Source organism: Ctenocephalides felis, unplaced genomic scaffold (assembly GCF_003426905.1).
Source record: "Ctenocephalides felis isolate EL2017-DRISC unplaced genomic scaffold, ASM342690v1 CF-g0.4_SCAFFOLD_01886, whole genome shotgun sequence".
NCBI lineage: Eukaryota > Metazoa > Arthropoda > Insecta > Siphonaptera > Pulicidae > Ctenocephalides > Ctenocephalides felis.
Genome location: NW_020538040.1, coordinates 78,032,808 through 78,052,177, shown reverse-complemented (window position 1 = coordinate 78,052,177; position 19,370 = coordinate 78,032,808). Strand labels below are relative to the sequence as shown.

Here is a 19,370-nt window from a genome sequence, read left to right as displayed (position 1 = left end):
GTTACATTGATTTTGGTAATCAAACACGTATTTTGCAAGTACTATGTACCCTGATCAGGTTATTTCACAAATTTTTAAACTAGTGATGCAAAATGCAATGACAAGCTAAATATATTTATAACATAGTTTATTAAGTCTAATAATCCGACCGTAATATACTACATCGACTAAGTTATTAGAAAATAGTTTATTAATAATAATAATAATGCCTGAAATAATTATATTGAATAAATATATATTTGTCGATAGAAGTACAGTAATACCCCGCTTAACGCAGGGGATACGTTCCATCAAATAAAAGCGTAATGCAAAACGAGGCTATCTTTAATATAAGTGGAAATATTGGCTTCAGGAAATATTAGCTTAATGGTATACTGTGGTAAACATTATACTTGTTTATCTATGGTGGTAAATTTCTTTGTCGATCAATATCGACAGTCGTTTTTCTATTTCCTCTATGATGTTATATTCTAGCACGCAAAGCTCGACTTGAATGAAAGAGCGCTAAACCGAAACAGCGCTAAACAAAACAGCGTCAAGCGGGGTATCACTGTAATTATTTTAGGCAAAGTATTTTACTATAGTTTTAAATAATAAATAAGAAAATGTTCAGAAGCTACAAGCAATTAATGATAAAATTTTACAATAATAAATTAAAAAAAATAATAAGACAGTTGTATTTTGTCGGGTGCATGTATTGATTTACTTTGTATGACCTTAGTCTATGATCTACTCTATGTTGACTTATGTTGTATTCAGTGAACATAATCAAAGATTTCCAGGATAAACTACTGTATCGTGATATCTTCCGGATTCTCGTTGGTCAGCTTTGGTGTTGAAACAATCCGCTTTGCATGGTAGATCCCAGCAGCATGGTGGTGCTTTTGGTGCGTGCTTGCATCCTGGGCGGCAACATGGCATGCAGTTGTTAACTAGTGTGATACAAGATTATTTTATGTTATGTACATGTGAGAACACTTTTATATGGTAGTTTAATTTAATTTAATAGTATTTTAAATTTAAAAGTTTAATTTCTATTTAGAAACTACGAAATTAGTTTGCTAACTTGTTTTAGTTTTGCTCAATTATTGATTTCTGTAGTTTTAAACATCGTATAAAACTCATATATATTAGCTCAAAATTTGTACTTATGACTTCTTGTTAACAATCTTTTTGCAAAATCTTTTGCTATTCACTTCACTTTTCGGTCACTAAGCCAAAAATTTCAAATTTCTGCATTTATGCTTTTCAGTATTTTAAAGTATCACTTTTTGAACACAGTTTTTTCTAAGAATTATCACAATATTTGCATTAATCATTCAATGTAGTTTGTTCATTATCATAACAAATCAAATGATTTTGGAACAATTCGAATTGGTTCTAATCTACATATCTCACTTATCGATAGTACACTGAATATTTTTGTTGTGCTTTTTTCTTAAAAAACACATACTTGATGTTGTCAAACTTAAATACTTCCAATTAAATATCTTATTTGATATAATACACCAATAAATTTATGTAAAATGTAAAATATTCATATTTAAATTAAAGTATGTGTTTCTTGTGAGACTGTCAGGAAGAGAGAGCTTTGAGACCATGCTTTGTGTGGTGTCATGGCTTTCCTATCTTGCCTGATGAAGTAAATGATCATATTAATGCTAGTCTCTATAATTCTGTAGATTTCCAAACAGCATTGCACACAAATACACATACATCCAATTTAGAGAATTTTGGATGGTACATATATAATTTTTTTTTCAATTTTTATAATTTGACCGACGATTTCGACGCCTACTCTGCACATTTTTTATTAGTAAACAGCAAAAGCTGAACTGTTAATTAAACATTATCTATTAATGAGATAATCTTACGCATTGTCGTTGATGGTTTTTGGCAGACAGGTGGAGGGCACGGCGGATGAGCGCTTGTAGCCGCAGTTACACAGCATTCCGCTTTCTGCATTATTATTTTGAAATGTGAATATTAGACGTAAAGACTATATTAAAAAGAATTTTTCATGAAAATATTTAATGAAATATGCTGATCCTATAAAGTGAACTTTTCATTATGTTGCGCTTACATTACGCTTACAAATTGCAGAACCTTCCAAATTTACATTGTGTATTTGGTTTATTGCGAATAAGTTTAAGGTATCTCACTAGAGGTATAGTTATCTATTAATATAAGTTAGAGTTCATACAATACCTATATAACGACATATTTTTATGAAAAACTTATTACAGCCGTTCAAATTATTGTAAATTTTCAAGTGAATACCATACCATAGGACATGTTGGTGCTGGACAGGGAGAACAGGGTCGGCAAGGTAAGCAAGGCGAATACACGATTACTTCGGCACAAGGCTGATTGGAGCATTGCGGCATTACTGATCTGCTTTAGTTTTAAAATTTTTAATAACCACACATACACACATACACACACATATATGTGTATATATACATACACACACACATATATATATATATATATATATATACATATATACATATATAATTAATCCTTTCCAATCGGATGCCGCCATTCGGGCGGCAAAATACACAGAAATTCTGGAATTTGCGAGTGAAAAGGGTTAAATCGTTATATATTATATAATATACAATGTATACAGTGCGTATGTCGTGAATGTGTAGGCATGTATGTATATGTAAGTCACATATTATTACTTACTAACGCTGTTTAGATCTGATGTATGGATGTAATTCCTTTAAAATATAAGCAGTTTGTTCACTTTAAGATGGTAGTATTTTTATTTAATTAAAACCAACATTAGCTCGACATTTTTAAATTATTTTACTTTTGTTTTTTTGGTGCTTATATATTTTTTGTTTTTTTTTTAGTTCAAGTTATTCTCATAAGCTTAGTGAAAAGAACATCGTTATTAGTGTCATTAGTGTCAATATTTTTCCATAAAACATTCAAATATTTATTGTCTGCCTACTGCAGCTGTCAATAACCATCAAGTCACATTGCGTGCTAGGGGTAAGTAGCACTTTGCCTTGAAAATTACATGAACTTTCTGCTACGTGTGAATAAATAATTGACTTTCAGTGTTATGATTCAGAAGTTAGATGAAATTTTCAATCGTTTATTTAGAAAATAAACGACTTCGCTTTCATTAAAAATTAATCGATACTTGTATGTCCTAAAAGCGCGGCCCTTATTTCAAACTTTAAAGAGATTTTATATTTAAATCACATATAATAATTTACTATATTAAATAATATAATACTTGATTTTCGTGAACTCTATCGTGATGAAGCGATTCCCAACTGATATATCTCGGATGGTTTTTAAATATTCAAAATCGGCTTAGGATTTTAGCGAAAACATGGACGAAATATTTTACACTTTTGCTAATTTTATTTACAGAAATGGCTCGGCCGAGCGTTTTGCAAGACTAATTAACGTGAGTCCTTATCGAGTTTCATCGAATGGTTTTCAAATTTTTCGGTTCAGTCGTTTTGGAGAAAATGTCGCCGAAAGGTTAATTTTCGGCTCAACATATATACTTCTTCCCAATTTTGTCGGATTTTTCGCCAAAAACATAAACTAGTTCAAAAAGATAAAAATAATTCAATAATACGTTGAAAATTATGCTTCTGAGGCGCGTCGAATGTCCTTCGGAACAAAACTCTCCGTGTCAAATAATTAGAAATCATTAAATTCTTTTTTTGTACTTTTTGGATATCAAATTGTTAGTTCTCATAGTTGCTGCTTTAATAAAAATAACAAATAGTTAGGAAAACTATATCTATAATGTAAGATATTATTTTCTTACTATTTTTACGGAAGCCGGAGTTCTTGAAGCACATGCTTCTGTGTACAAAGATTGGTTTACACTTAAAGAAGGAAATGTGCTTTTTTGAGTTTAGTTTCATTCCACCGAGATGTTACAAACAATAATCCAAATTCAAGATTTTGCAGCATATATATCTTATTTTTAGTGTATAACGCTATCTGATTTCGTATAATTGTGAGTGTGTTCTGTTCGCAAGATTCACTTTTCTGTATTTCATTGCGCTTGCATATTATATTTTTTTAAATTATATGGCATGTAATTTTAATAGCGACAGTTATGGTCTATCTGTAGATAATATTGGATTTCACTTCTGTACTAATTTCGACTAATTAGTAAACCTGTATAATTTACATACATATCACATGTACATATGTTTATGTAAATGTGTAAATACCCTGAAAGATTTTTATTTTTATTATGATTTGTTGGCGTTTTAGTAGAGTTTTATTTTGATAATACGTCCTTACTCTACATTTTGCAGAAGTTCGTACCATATTACTACTCTAGATAATAAATAAATAAGTTTTCTAATAACGTTTCAGCAAAAATTCAAATATAATTTGAATGTTTAGAATCTTGGAGAAATCAGTGTCCTCAAATGTATAGAAATTTCTATTCATCTTTTCAACTCGGATCCATCCAAGTACTCAATGAAAACCATCAGGCATAATTAAATATCATGCATCTATTTGTTACATTACACTGCGCGACAATAAACACTTTTCCTGATATGTTATGATGGTCTTTAAGTAATTTGAGGACACTGATTCCGAAAACAGAAACTTACTAACAAATCTAGTTTTTGAGATATACCAATATGCTAGTTTTACCTCAAATTACAATAAAAAATGCAACATATTTCATTTTATGCTTCCAAAAGTCTTTATATGATTTTTGCACATGGACGAGGCTTGACTGATTTCGTCATAAGCTCTAACAATTGTCAGCTATCATGTTTAACTTTCCTTGATATCGCTCCTACAAAGTCCTGATGTCTTGGTGGATACTCTCGCCCTGTTCTTCGCTAATATACCCAAAATTTTCCGAAAACCGTTCTGGATAAGAGTGCGGGTGATGAATTCAAATCAATTACATCAAATATATCAGATTTTAATTCTTCCTGTCTTCTCCTTTAACGTTGGTTACTGCATCCATTACTTGGTAGGCAGGAGATGTTGATGTTCTAGGTTCCTCATCATTAGCATGGATATGGGTTGTATAGCTGATCATAAGTAGACCTTAATACCATTGGGGTTGTGGTTTATGACAATTTGGTTCTATTGCCTGAATTTATTTCATTGGTATTTACCACATAGACGAAACAATCGATGTTTTATCTTTATTGCGCAAAGCAGTTTTAAAGTGGTTAAAATAAGATGTCTTTGCGCAGTTCTACATAGGTTTCCGGTATTTGTCAAAAACATATTAAGCACATATGTAACAAAAACTATCTGAATTATGCACAAAACGTCTTAGAGTCCAAGCCATACCAAAAACAGCAGATAAAGTCGTATTTATTCTTTAAACTGCAATAATTATAGCCGAAATGACTAATTGAGGTAGTCCCCTAAAACTACAAAACTGGAGCTGTTACGAAAGCTCGAGGAAAAAAATAAAAGTGCCATTTTTGTCGCGCAGTGTTATTAATGATTTAAAATATGTACTTACCTGGGCAGTGTTACGGTCCCAGTCGTAAGTAGATCTGACACGATTGAGTTGAGCGTTTGTTTTGTTATGCTCGAAACTGTCTGTTCCTGGTGATGAAAAGCGATAGCTTTGATCGCGAAATAGAAAACGCCGTCGAAATTCGCGCTTGAATTTATCCTGAAAATATAAAATTAATATAAATTCAGATATATATTTTTCAATTATCAAGTCGAATAAATATTTTGTAGTATGTTTCCATGTATACTCATTATATTTGGATTTTATTTCTCTACTAATTCAAATTGTGTATTTATCTAGTACATGTAGTTAAAAATAACGATTATATAGATAACACATGTAAGTTTGTGTTTTATGATCTATATATGCATCAATACTCTGACGGTTAATTATCTTGTGGTGGCTTTGAGTAAGACGTCAAATACCATGTGTTACCACGTAATATTTTAAGATTTTGATTATCTATTTATAATTTTTTATTTTAGATTTATTTATTTACTCATATCTATCTTTAAAAATGGTTTCAGTTAGTTTATTTTTATTTTGAAATCTATATCCTCGCAATGAATAGTAGTCAAATTGATACTGGAAACGTACGCATCATTGAAAGTTACTTATAACTTAATTTTGCTTTTTAATAATTGAAAGTATACTTGCAAACTTTTTACATAAACATAACTTACACACAATAAAAAGAAATAAAGCGAATGGCACTAATTAGGAGAAAAGTATAATTAAGAAAGATAATCATAGCATTCTAGAACCTCCCCCTGTTAAGTAATGCCTTAACAGCGGTTCCCATGAGGCAAGGGGCATAATTTTATACATAAAATTTTTCTGTAATGATGTATGTAAATATACTCCTCCTGAACGATTATTAGGATTTTGATCAATCTTTCAGAAGTTTGTTAAAGATTATTTTAGGATGTATGTGATTACAAAAATATAGTAATATTGTAGAAATAAATAGAAAAAATTGCAAAAAACGACATGTCATTGTTTGTTTGGCATTGTAAATATTTGAGACTTTATTTGCCATTGAAAACAAATAAAAACTGTCATATGGGGGCGTCCATTAATCACTTGAGCGAGTTTTTAAGGATTTTTGGACCCCCCTCTTCCTTGGCGATACATGGTGATATTCAAAATTTACCCCCACCAAACAACATATGTATTTTTAGTTGCGCGATAAAACTGTAAAGTTTTTGATTTTTATTGAAAATGTTTTAATTTAAAAAAAAAATCAGTTAAAAATAAATACACATAATATCTTACTATAACCATCCCTCCCCCACGTGATATTTTGTGATTTTTTGTCTTTCTAAAAACCTCACTTGATTAATGGACGCCCCCTATGCCAAAAATTTCAATTTACTTATGAGCCTAGACAATATAAGAATATGTATAATAAATTCTTGATTATGAATAAGAAAAAGGAAATGTCTACATTATTATTGCCAAAAAGCAGCTGAGATGTGCTAGAAATTAAAAAAATATAAGTTACAGTATATGTATGGCAGATTGAATGATACACATATGAACAGGATTTGACAAATAAATTCACTTTCATTTTGATAATATTCTCATACTTCTGAAATGGTATTTCTTCCACAATTTTATACATTTTATATAAAAAATCCACCTACTTTTCTTAAATATATTGTTTGTTTAAATCATATCAAGATCATGTTTCTTGACAGATGTCCTAAAGATGAAACGTACCTAGTTCCAAAACGTCGACAGTGAATAAATAAAGAAATGTTTTTTTTAAAACAAAACTTGTTTTTTATTACTTTTTGGATTTACTGTTCTTCATTATACTTACATTATATATTCCATAAATAAATGGATTGTAGCAACTATTACTCATAGCGAGCCAATCACATGTGAAAAACACAATGTTGATGTATTTGTACCTAAAAATATGAAAAGGCATAATATAATGGTTTGTCACAAAATTACTATAAATCTACTTTAAATTATTATAGTATCAATGGTCTCTTCACTGAAAACTGGCTACATGCAACATGCAAGAAGTACATATATGTTTAAACACTTACTCATTTACTGCGGGAAAGGCAAATTGCAATAAGTTGTACGTTTGAAGAGGAAGCCAGCACAACGCGAATAGAGCAACTACAATTACCAACATCTTTATGACCTGATAATGAGAATTATTACAAATTCAATATAATGACACTCGTATTAAAAATAAATCTTGCACATCTACTATCATATAATATGTAATAAATCTGAATATCAGAATGACTTTCAGGTTGACTACTTTAATAATTTCAGTTAGAATAAAAGTATATAATATATGAACATCTAGAAATAACTTTGGACATCAAAAAATATGTTTTGGCACATAGTTACCAATTTAGAATTAATATATTTTTGCCAGCTTTTGACACCAAAAATGCTCACACTTGATTTCCAGAGGTCTTTTATGGATTATAAATAATTTCATATTCATTTATATGATAAAGGCTCGGTTTACCTTCTTTTTGTTTCTGGTTAAAGAAGCATCTCTCAAAGTTTGCGCATTACCTGGAGCACGAGAGCCCCAAAGCTTTAGAGACATTCTGGCATAGACACATGTTATGATGCACAATGGCGTGACATACTAGAAACAGAGAATTTAATTGCATGATGTATATTATATATAATGAATATGGTATCCCTTATGGTTACAAAATTGTATATGATTCATCATATATAACAATAAATAACAAGATTTTCACATTTCACAATACATTCTTTATTGTGAATGTGATACTTAATTAAAATGGCTATAGTTTTCATACTTATCAATTCGTAATAATGAAATAGAAATACTTACTTGCAAAAATACTAGTAAATATCTATAGACCATCAAAACATTGTCGTCTAATCGAACATTTCGGCAAAACGGCTTTTTCTTCATAATACCAAGTTCGTCTAATTAAAATGAATATAGTTATTAATATTAACCCCATATAAGTCACAATTTTATATGCTAAATTAGTGCAGACTTCTTACTTTGCTCCTCGTCAAGTACTTGCTCCACTTTTAAAGCGATCGCTATCGGCGATGCAAGAACGGCAGAGACCAACCATATCAATGTTATTATTACTTTAGCTTTGCTTTTTGACGGTCGAGCTCTGAAAAAATATTTGTTATAGTTTATAAACAAACTCTGATATTTAATATAACTAATTTAAGAACAGAATCATTTTGATACATCTTCGATGAATGGAAAAATATGAAATCATTAAACAACTTATAGACGTTTAAAACTTCTTTAATACTAATTAAAAAATTTATAGATGTGGAGCACTTCAACTACTTTGGAAGCATCCTTTAACAGAGATCAGGCCAAAGATCGAAAGCGTCAAAGCAAAATTCACGAAAAATGGATGCTATTCACGAGCAAATTGGGTTTCCACTTTGGAAAGAAACTATTAATTATATTAATATCTAGAGTAAAGCTTTGTACAAATCACAGACTCTGTGAAAGATCGACAAAAACTATTTGCAGAGTTTTGAGATGTGGTGTTGGTGACGATTGAAGAGGATCAAGTGAACAAATAAGATAACAAATGAATAAATACAGAGGAGAGTAGGGGAATAAAAAACTCTACTGAAGACGATCATGAAAAGTAGGGAAAACTGGATCGGACCCATATTACAAAAAGAGTGACTGTTGCACGATGTTGTCAAAAATAAAATATAAGGACTGATGGGATTAGGAAGAACAAGACTGAGACTCAGATGATAGATAACTTACGCGAGAAGAGAAAATATAGGAAACTGAAAGCCGAAGCACAGGACCAAGAATTATAGAAGCAGAAATTTGAAAATGTGAATATTAATAATAATGGACAGAAGAGGGAAGCGGAAACTATGATCTATGGTGCTTTCAGACTATGGACCTGGCTTAGGGCAGAAAACTTGTAATAATAATAGTAATATCGGATTAATTCTTCTTGTATCAAAAAAAAAACAATCATGTGACAAATGAAAGTACAAAATATCACTTTTCTGCTAAGTATTAATCTAAAACTATTTGAACTATAGATAGTAGATGTTTAAAATAATGGACAACATTTGAAATAAAATACTATTATGTAAAATTTTAGTTATCATTTGCTTACTGTTGTGCTTTACAAAACAACAATAAAAAGCGATATAATATATTTACTCATTGTTAAATTAGTTTTAGATTATCAATAAATAAATACCTACTGCATTTAGGTACCTGAGAGGCGTCATAATGGCTCTGTGCCTGTCAATCGCGATGGCAGTCAGCGTGAAGACGCTGACGTTGACACTGAGCGTTTGAATGTAAGGGCAGAAGGCGCACATGAATTCGGGCAAATCCCATCGCTGCAGCAACGCGGCTTGAAACTGAAACCATTGAAATAAATACTTATAAATTTTGTTAATTATTGCAAAATCGGCATTGAATTAAGTTAAATTAACATCGTTTTGACTGTTAACAATTTTTTACAGTATATTTAGATTATACATTAAATGTTTATCATTAAGTCTCATTCTACTTCTTCGTATTCTAAAAGAAGAAACTTTGTCATAAATCTTGGCCTAACAAGTAAGACTCCTAATATCTGTAAAGGTTTGGTTTCATTGGCTCTCATATATTGGGAGACAGGGTACGTTTGTGCCACCAGGGTACGGTGGTGACAGTTGTCATAAAATCTAAACTATACAGATTTTAAGATAGAGTCCAAGAAGAGAAAGATGTATTATGTTTGTTTGAACAAGTTCCCATTATTGCGTTCATTCGGCGCACTGCGTTAACGTGCCTTCAACACTGCCTTTAAGAAGTCAAAAGTAAGTTTTCCCGTGCGATTTCTTTCAATGATAACTATATACAGAGAGATTACTTTGCTGTTTATTTTCCTGTATGTTGAACATTAGTAGTTAATTATCAGCAATTACCTTTAGCGTAGATAATTTAGCCCGATCATAACGATGATTTGTATCCAAAAGTGTGCGCTGGCCCAGCGCCGCTGGGTTCGATTGTGACAACTTTTATGGATACGTTTGTAAAATGTGTTTTTTGTCCTTTTCGAATGAAGATTAAACAGATAAAAAAAATAACTTAATTAAGACGAAATGCAAAAGAGGCAGAGACATAAAAATCAATGTAAGACAAAAAAAAGGTTTTACAAAGATTTCTTATTAACTTCGTTTAAAAAAATAAGTTTTATTATATATTGTTGCATTTGTGACCGTCCCTGAGGGTGTAGATGGTTGTGACACTTGCCCTTTTCTGTATGATTTGATTTCACAATTTCCATGTACACAAATGTTCAAATTACTATTTAATTCGCTTTTCTCACAGCTAACTTGTGAATTGACAAAATTATTGCTGATCAAAAAGTGGCACAATCGTACCCAGCCACCCCTATACACTTATGGTTTCATATACATTTATACATATACATATTTTATGCCAAAAATATACTAGTGTTTTTATAAATGTTAGCGATTACCTTTGGAAATCAATTTCAAAATAATAGCCATGGCAATAACGTACTTATTTCATATCTAACTCGTCCTCTTAAAATATTTATAAATTTACAGAAACCAATTCACACTTATAAATATATTTATATATTACGATATATATTTATAATTATGTACTACGAAAGCCTAAAATCATATAAAATTATTAAGACAGTGAAAGAAAGAAATTAGTATGAAAAATCGACTTTGTGAAAGAAAGTAGAAGGGTGAAAATAAAGTTACAAGGATATCGTTGGCAAGAGGAATTATTTTTGTTCTAGTTACTTACTCAATTAGCCAAAAAACTTTTCGAGTCCTTTTGTTGTGACTGTCGTTGGAATCAATAGCCAAGTCTGATAGAATATTATGAGTTCTCCGCGTTATTGAAAAAGTTCACCGTCATGTGGGCAGCGGGAAAATCTGTAAAATAATAACGCAGCCATCGTAAAACTAATTTAGAAAAGATAGAAATCTTTCGTATAAATGTTAAAATCATTTCTTTTTTTGATAACGGATTATTTGACTTAGCATAGGATATTAAAACGACATTTTATTATGAGATTTTAGAAAAAAACGAATTTGCACCAGAACAAAAATAAGCGTAGATTTGAATCGATCGCAAATTAGGTAAAATATATTGACATGACGGATGGACCATATTTATTCAAACAAGTATAATTTATTGGAATTATATTCTAATTAAAAAAATATAATCTTACGAAAAATTTAAAAAATAAAGAAAAAATTTATACAATACTAATAAAAATAAAATAATAGTACATAAACATATTAAGTTAATGTAATTAATTATAAAATTCTGTAATTATTGAAATATACTTATATGTATATATATATATATATATATATATATATATATATATATATATATTTGGCATATCAATATGATTTATGTATATGCATATACGTATATGTGTAAATTGATAAAATCAACCAAAGTATAAAGGATAGAGAGATGTACAATAGCCATATCTATTTAGACAAATTAGCAGCTATTTCTGAAACCAATGAACTTTCTATCATTCTTCAATTTGATCTATTGTATCTCAAGTTTTTATTCCTACAACTTTGTATTATTTTATAAAAATGCTTTTCTTGGTGGATTTTAGATACTTGTTTCAAAAATTCACTTCACAACTATATGCTTAAAAAAATCTTTTATACAATAAAAGTAACAGTCACATAAAATAGCAACAGTTATCAATATACCTTGAATTAAACTGATTAAACACACGATTTTTTAAAGTTAGTAATTAATAAATATTTATTTAATTTAACTAAAACAATAATGCACAAAATAAACGATATCGAATGCAATTTTGTGCTTTGTTTGATTTGAACTAATTGTGCGTACACTGTCCTAGCAAAAATATGTCATTTTCAGGTTTTTATTTTTTACTCGAAATTTTTCATTAATAAAATTTTCAAGTATTTTACCATTTTGCAACCCTGATTAAATGCGTCAACTTTTGATGAAACTTGCCAACACATTATAGTACATTTTTTTTACAGGAGGGCTTCTCAAAGTGGATCGATTTTGGCATATTCAAATTCATAGTTTAATAAAAAAAGTCTTAATTATAGAAAACTGGAGACAATAGTATTATTGGTTTTGATTGTGGTCTTAGAAATGTTATTTACGATTATGGTTCCAAAGTTTAAATGAACAAAATTAGAAAAATTTATCCACAAAAGCGGAAAACTGGTCATAATTTCACCAAAGCTAGGTTGCGCTTAAAAGCTCATAATTTCCATACAACGTGAGTTTTTTTTTCTATTTTTTTTTTCAGGTCAGTTAAAGTCAATACTCATACTAATCATCCCATTTCGGCTTGACGTCAAAATCTAGGACACCCTGTATATGTATATTAGAGCTGGCCTTAATATGGATATTTTCGAATTTCGTAGCCCCTGGAACTCAAATGCTTCCAAATTGATAAAAAAAAATCTGAACGATTTAGCTCTTAATATTAACTTTAAGATAGTCCGCAGTTCTTAACAGTCCTATTGCTTGTTTGTAAACCTTTTTCAGCACGCGGATTTGGAAACGGCAATCTAACATTATTGGCGTATCTATTTTTGAAGAATTTATTATTGAAATAACTCTAATAGTGTTGACTTCTTATTGGATGCAGCAATGCCGAGTGAGGGCTATTTTGACTTGAAAACATATTGCTATCAACAGAAATTCATATCACAACTGCTTGACGCCAGTCTGTCCAATTCTGATTGGAAGCACATAGCGCAAACCACTAATCCGCGAAAAAGCCCACAAGTTTTTCTTAATAATAAATTTGTTCTCACCTGAAAGGGTATGGCAAAAAGTCCTATAACAATGTCGGCAAGCGCCAGGTTGGCAATGAAGCAATTAATGACTGACTGCATGCTCCGCGAAGTGGCTACTATCCATATGACCAGGGAATTACCAGCCACCGACATCACACTGATTGACCCATAGAAAACCGATAGCAGGGCTATTATCGAACCGGGCACTTGGTACAGTAAATCTATAACGACATCAAATGAGAAAAACACACCAAAAAACGACCAAACACATATCATTTCAGAAAATGTTTATATATAACAGTAATAATTTACTATAATTCATTATATAATGCAAATTGAAAATTTACTGTAAATTATTATTGTTCTCTGACTAAAAGATGAAGAAAATGATTTTCCTGCATATCTCTGCAGTCCTACTCTAATATAATGTTATATAAAATGTAAATGTTATTTAAGCGAAAAAAAAATTACATGTAAATATTCAGAATGGCGATTTAATGTAAAAAATCTGTTTATATACACATACTAAATGCCAAATGTTAATATTGTTTTCATATAACTATTTGAAGATATTTGTGATTGTTTAATATTGATTACTATTTAAAACTAAATACCGTACCATAAATCATGAACTATTTTCATCATAAAATATTAGAATATTAGTGTCCCAAATTTCCTAGCAAAAAGTTTCGAACATAATGCAAATATTAATGTCTTCCTAAAGTATATGAGTTTTCCTAACTCAGATGAATCCTGGATTTTCCCAGGAAAAGTTAGAGATGCTAAACAAATTTTCAGAGTCCATTTCTAAGGAATCGATGCATGTACAATACAGTTAATGGTTAAGGATGTATAATAAATAAAATCTAGGTGTAAGTGGCATATTGTCTTAGTCAAGTTGCAAGTTGATATGTGTAAATAATCGTGTAAATCAATAGAAATTGAGTTTAGTTATTTAGCTAAAATTTTCAAAGATTTATTTAGATCTTTATCGATCTTTACCAAGAGCTAATCACTCCCACCTGATAACTTTCAATTTTTAAAATCGGTTCAGGGTTTTTGGCAAAAACGTGAACAAACATGTATGTACTTTTTTGTCAATTTTAATTTGCAAAATTAATTGAAGCGTGTTCTTATCAAGTTTCAAAAAATGGTTTTTAAATGTTTTAAATTGGTGCAGCTATTTTTGAAATAATGCTTATAAAATAAAGCGGTAAGTTGACAAAAAAATAAACCGCATAAAAAATAAAAATGATCGTTATCAAGTTGAATTGTTACGAAAAAAACTTAAATATATAATTACTATTAGAAATGCTGATCATTTTTTTTATTCTCAAAGTTAAGATTAGACGGTACTTTTTAACCAACACACTTTTATGATATTATTTATTTAATAAAGTCTTAATTTCTAAAAAAGAATCATATTTGATTTTTGATAAAAACTTTTTATTTTCATTTGAAATATTCTAAACTTTTGTATCGATTCTTATATTATAGATTATTATCCAATAATATATTAATAATAATTATTTCGTTTACTGACCTTCATTGATTTCCGTACTATTAAACATGCTTATATTGAACAAAATTGTAGAAGAATGAATAAGATTCTGTCCATCAGTGCTGCTGAAAATATATTAGCACCGTTAAATAAAATGCATAATTAATAATGAAAGTTTATTTGCTTATTTCTGAAGGTGAAGAAATGTCATTTATTTATATTTAAGATTGAATTATGTCTATATATATATATATATATATATATATATATATATATATATATATGTGTGTGTGTGTGTGTGTGTGTGCTCAAAAATGAACCAGCTAGGTACCACCAGCTGGTACCACCAGCTGGTACCAGCACCTATACCAGGTTGGCAAAAAGGAACTAATTTAAGTTAGTTATTTCAACTAGCATTTATGTTGTTGCTTGACCATTCATGAAAGTAGTTGCAAAATAATTGTGCAGGCGAATTTACATCATACAAACTGTATATTGACTAATATTTTTAGAGTAAAATAATTTTGATCAGGATTCACTTGGCATGAATAGTCTATAGATACATAAATCATAAATTTAGTTTCATTGTCCGGCAACTTATGGGAAAGAGCAAACGCTTCTACCAATTATAAAATGGACAAAAATTATTATATCTAGAAAATTCTGAATTCATAAAACCACATAGTGTTGTAAGATCCAATGCCTCAAAAATGGAATATATACTATTCCTCATTTTCTTATGATATAGTGAAAAATAAAATAATAAAATTTTTACTCAAAAAGTTAAAATCAAATATATAAGAGTTAGAAAAACTTGTTCAATCAACGATTTACAAAATTAATAGCAAACTAATCACAGCAGATAAAAAAATCTTGACAAAAAGCTTCGAAAGATGTTGACCGAAAATCAAAAGGATTTGGCGAAAACACATAAATACACAAGAACTATGTTAAAAATATATTTTTTTCTGAAATCAATTTTTATATGTATTATTAATTTCGATAAAACTATTTAAATTTTTGCGCTTCAAAAACTTGAAAAAAAAACAAATTAATTTCTTTTGAAAAAATCAGAGAAAAGTTTAAGCATCTTTGATATTTTATGCGGCAATGAGGTTAAAATTGCTCTATTTAAATATAATTTTATTAATTATGTCAACTAACTTATTAAAACATCCTTATGTAAAATAGAAGACAACTCTTGTTTTAGGCGAACACATATTTCCTACATACATATATATATATATATATATATATATATATATATATATATATATATATATATATGTGTGTGTATACATATATTTATATTAAATATGTACACACAAATGAACTTTAAAATCAGCTCTTCAATATTTACATTATGTTCTTGTTGTTTAATTAACTGATTATATGTTCTTTTGTAATTTCTATACTGTGCGTCGTATAATCGGCCTTCTACCAACAAACACTCAAATTGAAATAGAGCTAAATCTATTGTGGGTTTATAGAATGTTAATCTGATATTTCATATTCAGTAATCCCTTATAAATAATTTCCTTTATTTAATCCTACTTCTGTATAAACTAGTGGCGTATGGCATCGTGCCTTAAGGCAATTTGCTGGATCTTCCCGTACCATAACGAAATATTCGAGAAACATTAAATGTTTTCAAATAGATTATTATAAATACTGTAACATTTTTGAATATTTATAAGAATTATATAAACTGAATTACAAAGCTAAAATAATTTATTTAGAGTATTTAAGTAAGCTTTAGAACTTTAGCCAGAATTAGAATTAAAATCTGAATGATTTTTTTGAAGGAAAAAATCCGAAAACAATTGTTTTGCCAACACGAGCAAAATGTTTTTTGGATCATTCAAATCGGATACTCCGTTCTCTCAATAACACTGTTCCTATTTTCTGCACACTTTGCTCTCTATCTCCGTAACGGCTAGACCTGCCTTTGGCAAAAACTAATCAGCACATCTCCCTATCAATAAAAATCGATTGCTTTTTGAATTTTTGAAATCGGTTAATCCATACGCCCTAAATCGTCGACGAAAAATTGTCTCCACATATACACACACACACATTCATTTTTTGAGATATGCCAAAATGTTCAGAAACCTCTGAAACGTAAAACCCCTGAAAATATGCAAAAATACATACCCGACGGGAAGTTAATAAGATGAACTTGTATATATATTTATTTTGGCTGTTGGATAATTATGTTAAATTATATGATTCTGGTTGTTGTACAATAACAAAATTCTATATAAAAACAGAAAATGTCACTAACTCAAGGCTCTAATCGAAAAAATGACCGAACTAAACCTGAACGTCTACAACGTCTTACAACGAAAAATTAAACCATATTTCCGAAAAATCGTTACATTTCAATTGATCAAGAATTCAGTAGAATAATACATTTTTATATATACATATTAATAAATAATCCATATCAATCCTCCATCAACAATAAAAATATTTAAATATACATATAAGTTTATAATTAAACATTTAAATATGAATTCAAAACAAACAATTAAGTATTAAATAAATAAATTTGAGAATGGCAAAGAAACTCAAAAAAAAAAAATCAAATTTTTTTATGAGATTAATTTGGTAAATTGTCACCATTACAGAACGACTTTTCCTTTTCATTTTCAATGATGAATCATTAGTAACTTTTAATTATCAATTGTAATCAAATAATTCATTACGAATCAACTCAAATACTATATTTGTATATACGAATCTAGGTATGTTCAAGTATGTTTAAGATTTCACAAAGAATTCTTTGGAAGTACCTATATTGTTTAGTTAAATACCTCGACTGAAGCGTTAAGTAGTTGGAATATTACAGAATCATTTTAAGGCCGGCTCTGTATATATACACAAACACACATACAAACGTATATATATATATATATATATATATATATATTATATATATAATGTAAAGATAATTTTAATTAATTAAAATTTAATTTTATTTAAAATCCGTGGCCATCGCGTAATATCCTAACTTGTAGTCAACGGAAAAGAAAAAATTGATTGAATACCAATACCTTTATATTTTGAATAAGGGATCACTTGAAAGGTGTGGATTTTAAATAAATTGTAAAAATAAGGAATTATATTAAGATGCATTAAACTTCTACAGATGGAACATTACAACTCACAATCATATATCATATATCACATACACACACACACACACATATATATATATATATATATATATATATATATATATATATATACACGTGTGTAACGAGCTTCCATATTATACTTAGTATGTACAGTACTTACTTCATGATATGTTTATATATTTAAAGGTTTTTATTTCACTTGTAGCTCACATAATATCAACATAGTAAAAATAGGTGTATTAAAACACCTCGAATTAGAAACACGTGACACACCGAATCCATTTCAAAAACTGTTTACAGTATTATTTATATATTCAGGGAGCACATTAGATAATTATTTACTTCTCGGGATAACACAATTAAGTACTGCAATAGAATGCAGAAATATATATCATATTCTCTCAGAGCACTCACATTATGTGTAATACATTTTTAAAGTTGTTCAAAATTCGTGCGCGACTCTGAACGCCTCACTACAAAAAATATTTTAGCATTAATAGGCACGGCAAACTTTTAAATTTGACTCAGTTGTATTTGTTGCATAAACTCAATGCGCCGTTTTAATACAATGTGAGATTTAATACTTACGAAATCATTTTTGTGGGTGCATTCTTCAGGACTCACCAGTAATTCACAAGTACAGGACCGCGGTGCCTTCGTGCCCCACCATGGTCCATAAATGTACCAACTCGCAATAATAAATATTTTTTTGAATTTTCCTATACCTGTTTCAATACACAAGAATTAAAAAGTTCATAAAATAAATAGTTAAAGCCAAAACCGTTATCCTGTGAGATATAATATTTATTAACTTTTAATAGTAATCGCAAAAAAAAAGAAAATGAAAATTTTTATATATCTTTCCGTTTCAAAACCTTCTGAACATTTTGGCATACCTTAGAAAAACTGGATGTATGTATGTATGTATATGTGTGTGTGCGCGTGTATGTGTGTGTGTGCGGATACAAATTTTCGTCGACGATTTCGGGAACACGGATGAAGCAATTTGAATAATTCAACAAACATTCGATTCGTATTGATGAGGAGACGTGCTGATTAGTTTTTGGCGAAGGCAGATCTAGCCATTCCGAAGATATGGGGCAAAAAGTTCCAAAAACGGTAACTCAGTTTTTAAGAGAACGGAGCGTCCGATTTGAATAATTCAAAAAACATTTTACTTGTATTAACAAGATGAAGAACTGAATTTTTATGAAGGCAGGTCTAGCGGTTTCGGAGATCTAGTAAAAAAAAGTAAAAAAAATGCCATTTGGCGGTCAAAAATGATCATTAGAGATATGCACATCAAATTATCAGATATTTTATTGAGATTTTAAAAAAAGTAAAATAATTTTTGGTATATACTAATCGTAATGGTATATACTAGGATTGTTAAAAATTTGTTTTTGAAAAAATGGCGACCGTTTAA

The 19,370-nt window shown here is 29.4% G+C and overlaps 1 protein-coding gene across 1 annotated transcript; it reads right to left on the bottom strand.

The window, feature by feature from the left end:
• Positions 1-689: 689 nt before the first annotated feature.
• LOC113378593 (tachykinin-like peptides receptor 99D) lies at positions 690-14,885 on the bottom strand. The gene is made up of 10 exons (XM_026619136.1): positions 14,847-14,885; positions 13,322-13,524; positions 9,729-9,877; positions 8,510-8,631; positions 8,331-8,428; positions 7,989-8,114; positions 7,549-7,649; positions 7,314-7,404; positions 5,492-5,647; positions 690-932 (listed from the first exon to the last, which is right to left on the bottom strand). Exons 1-10 carry the CDS (start codon positions 14,872-14,874, stop codon positions 789-791), a joined length of 1,218 nt encoding a protein of 405 aa, XP_026474921.1. The 5' UTR covers positions 14,875-14,885; the 3' UTR covers positions 690-788.
• Between the last annotated feature and the right edge of the window lie 4,485 nt (positions 14,886-19,370).

Bases quoted from the DNA above. Each gene is read 5' to 3' on its own strand.
- LOC113378593 (XM_026619136.1), bottom strand. From the start codon at position 14,874: ATGTTTAATAGTACGGAAATCAATGAAG. The intron at 8,632-9,728 runs GTACCTAAATGC...ATATTTTTTCAG, and splicing joins GCCATTATGACGCCTCTCAG to AGCTCGACCGTCAAAAAGCA. The intron at 8,429-8,509 runs GTAAGAAGTCTG...CATTTTAATTAG, and splicing joins AGTACTTGACGAGGAGCAAA to ACGAACTTGGTATTATGAAG.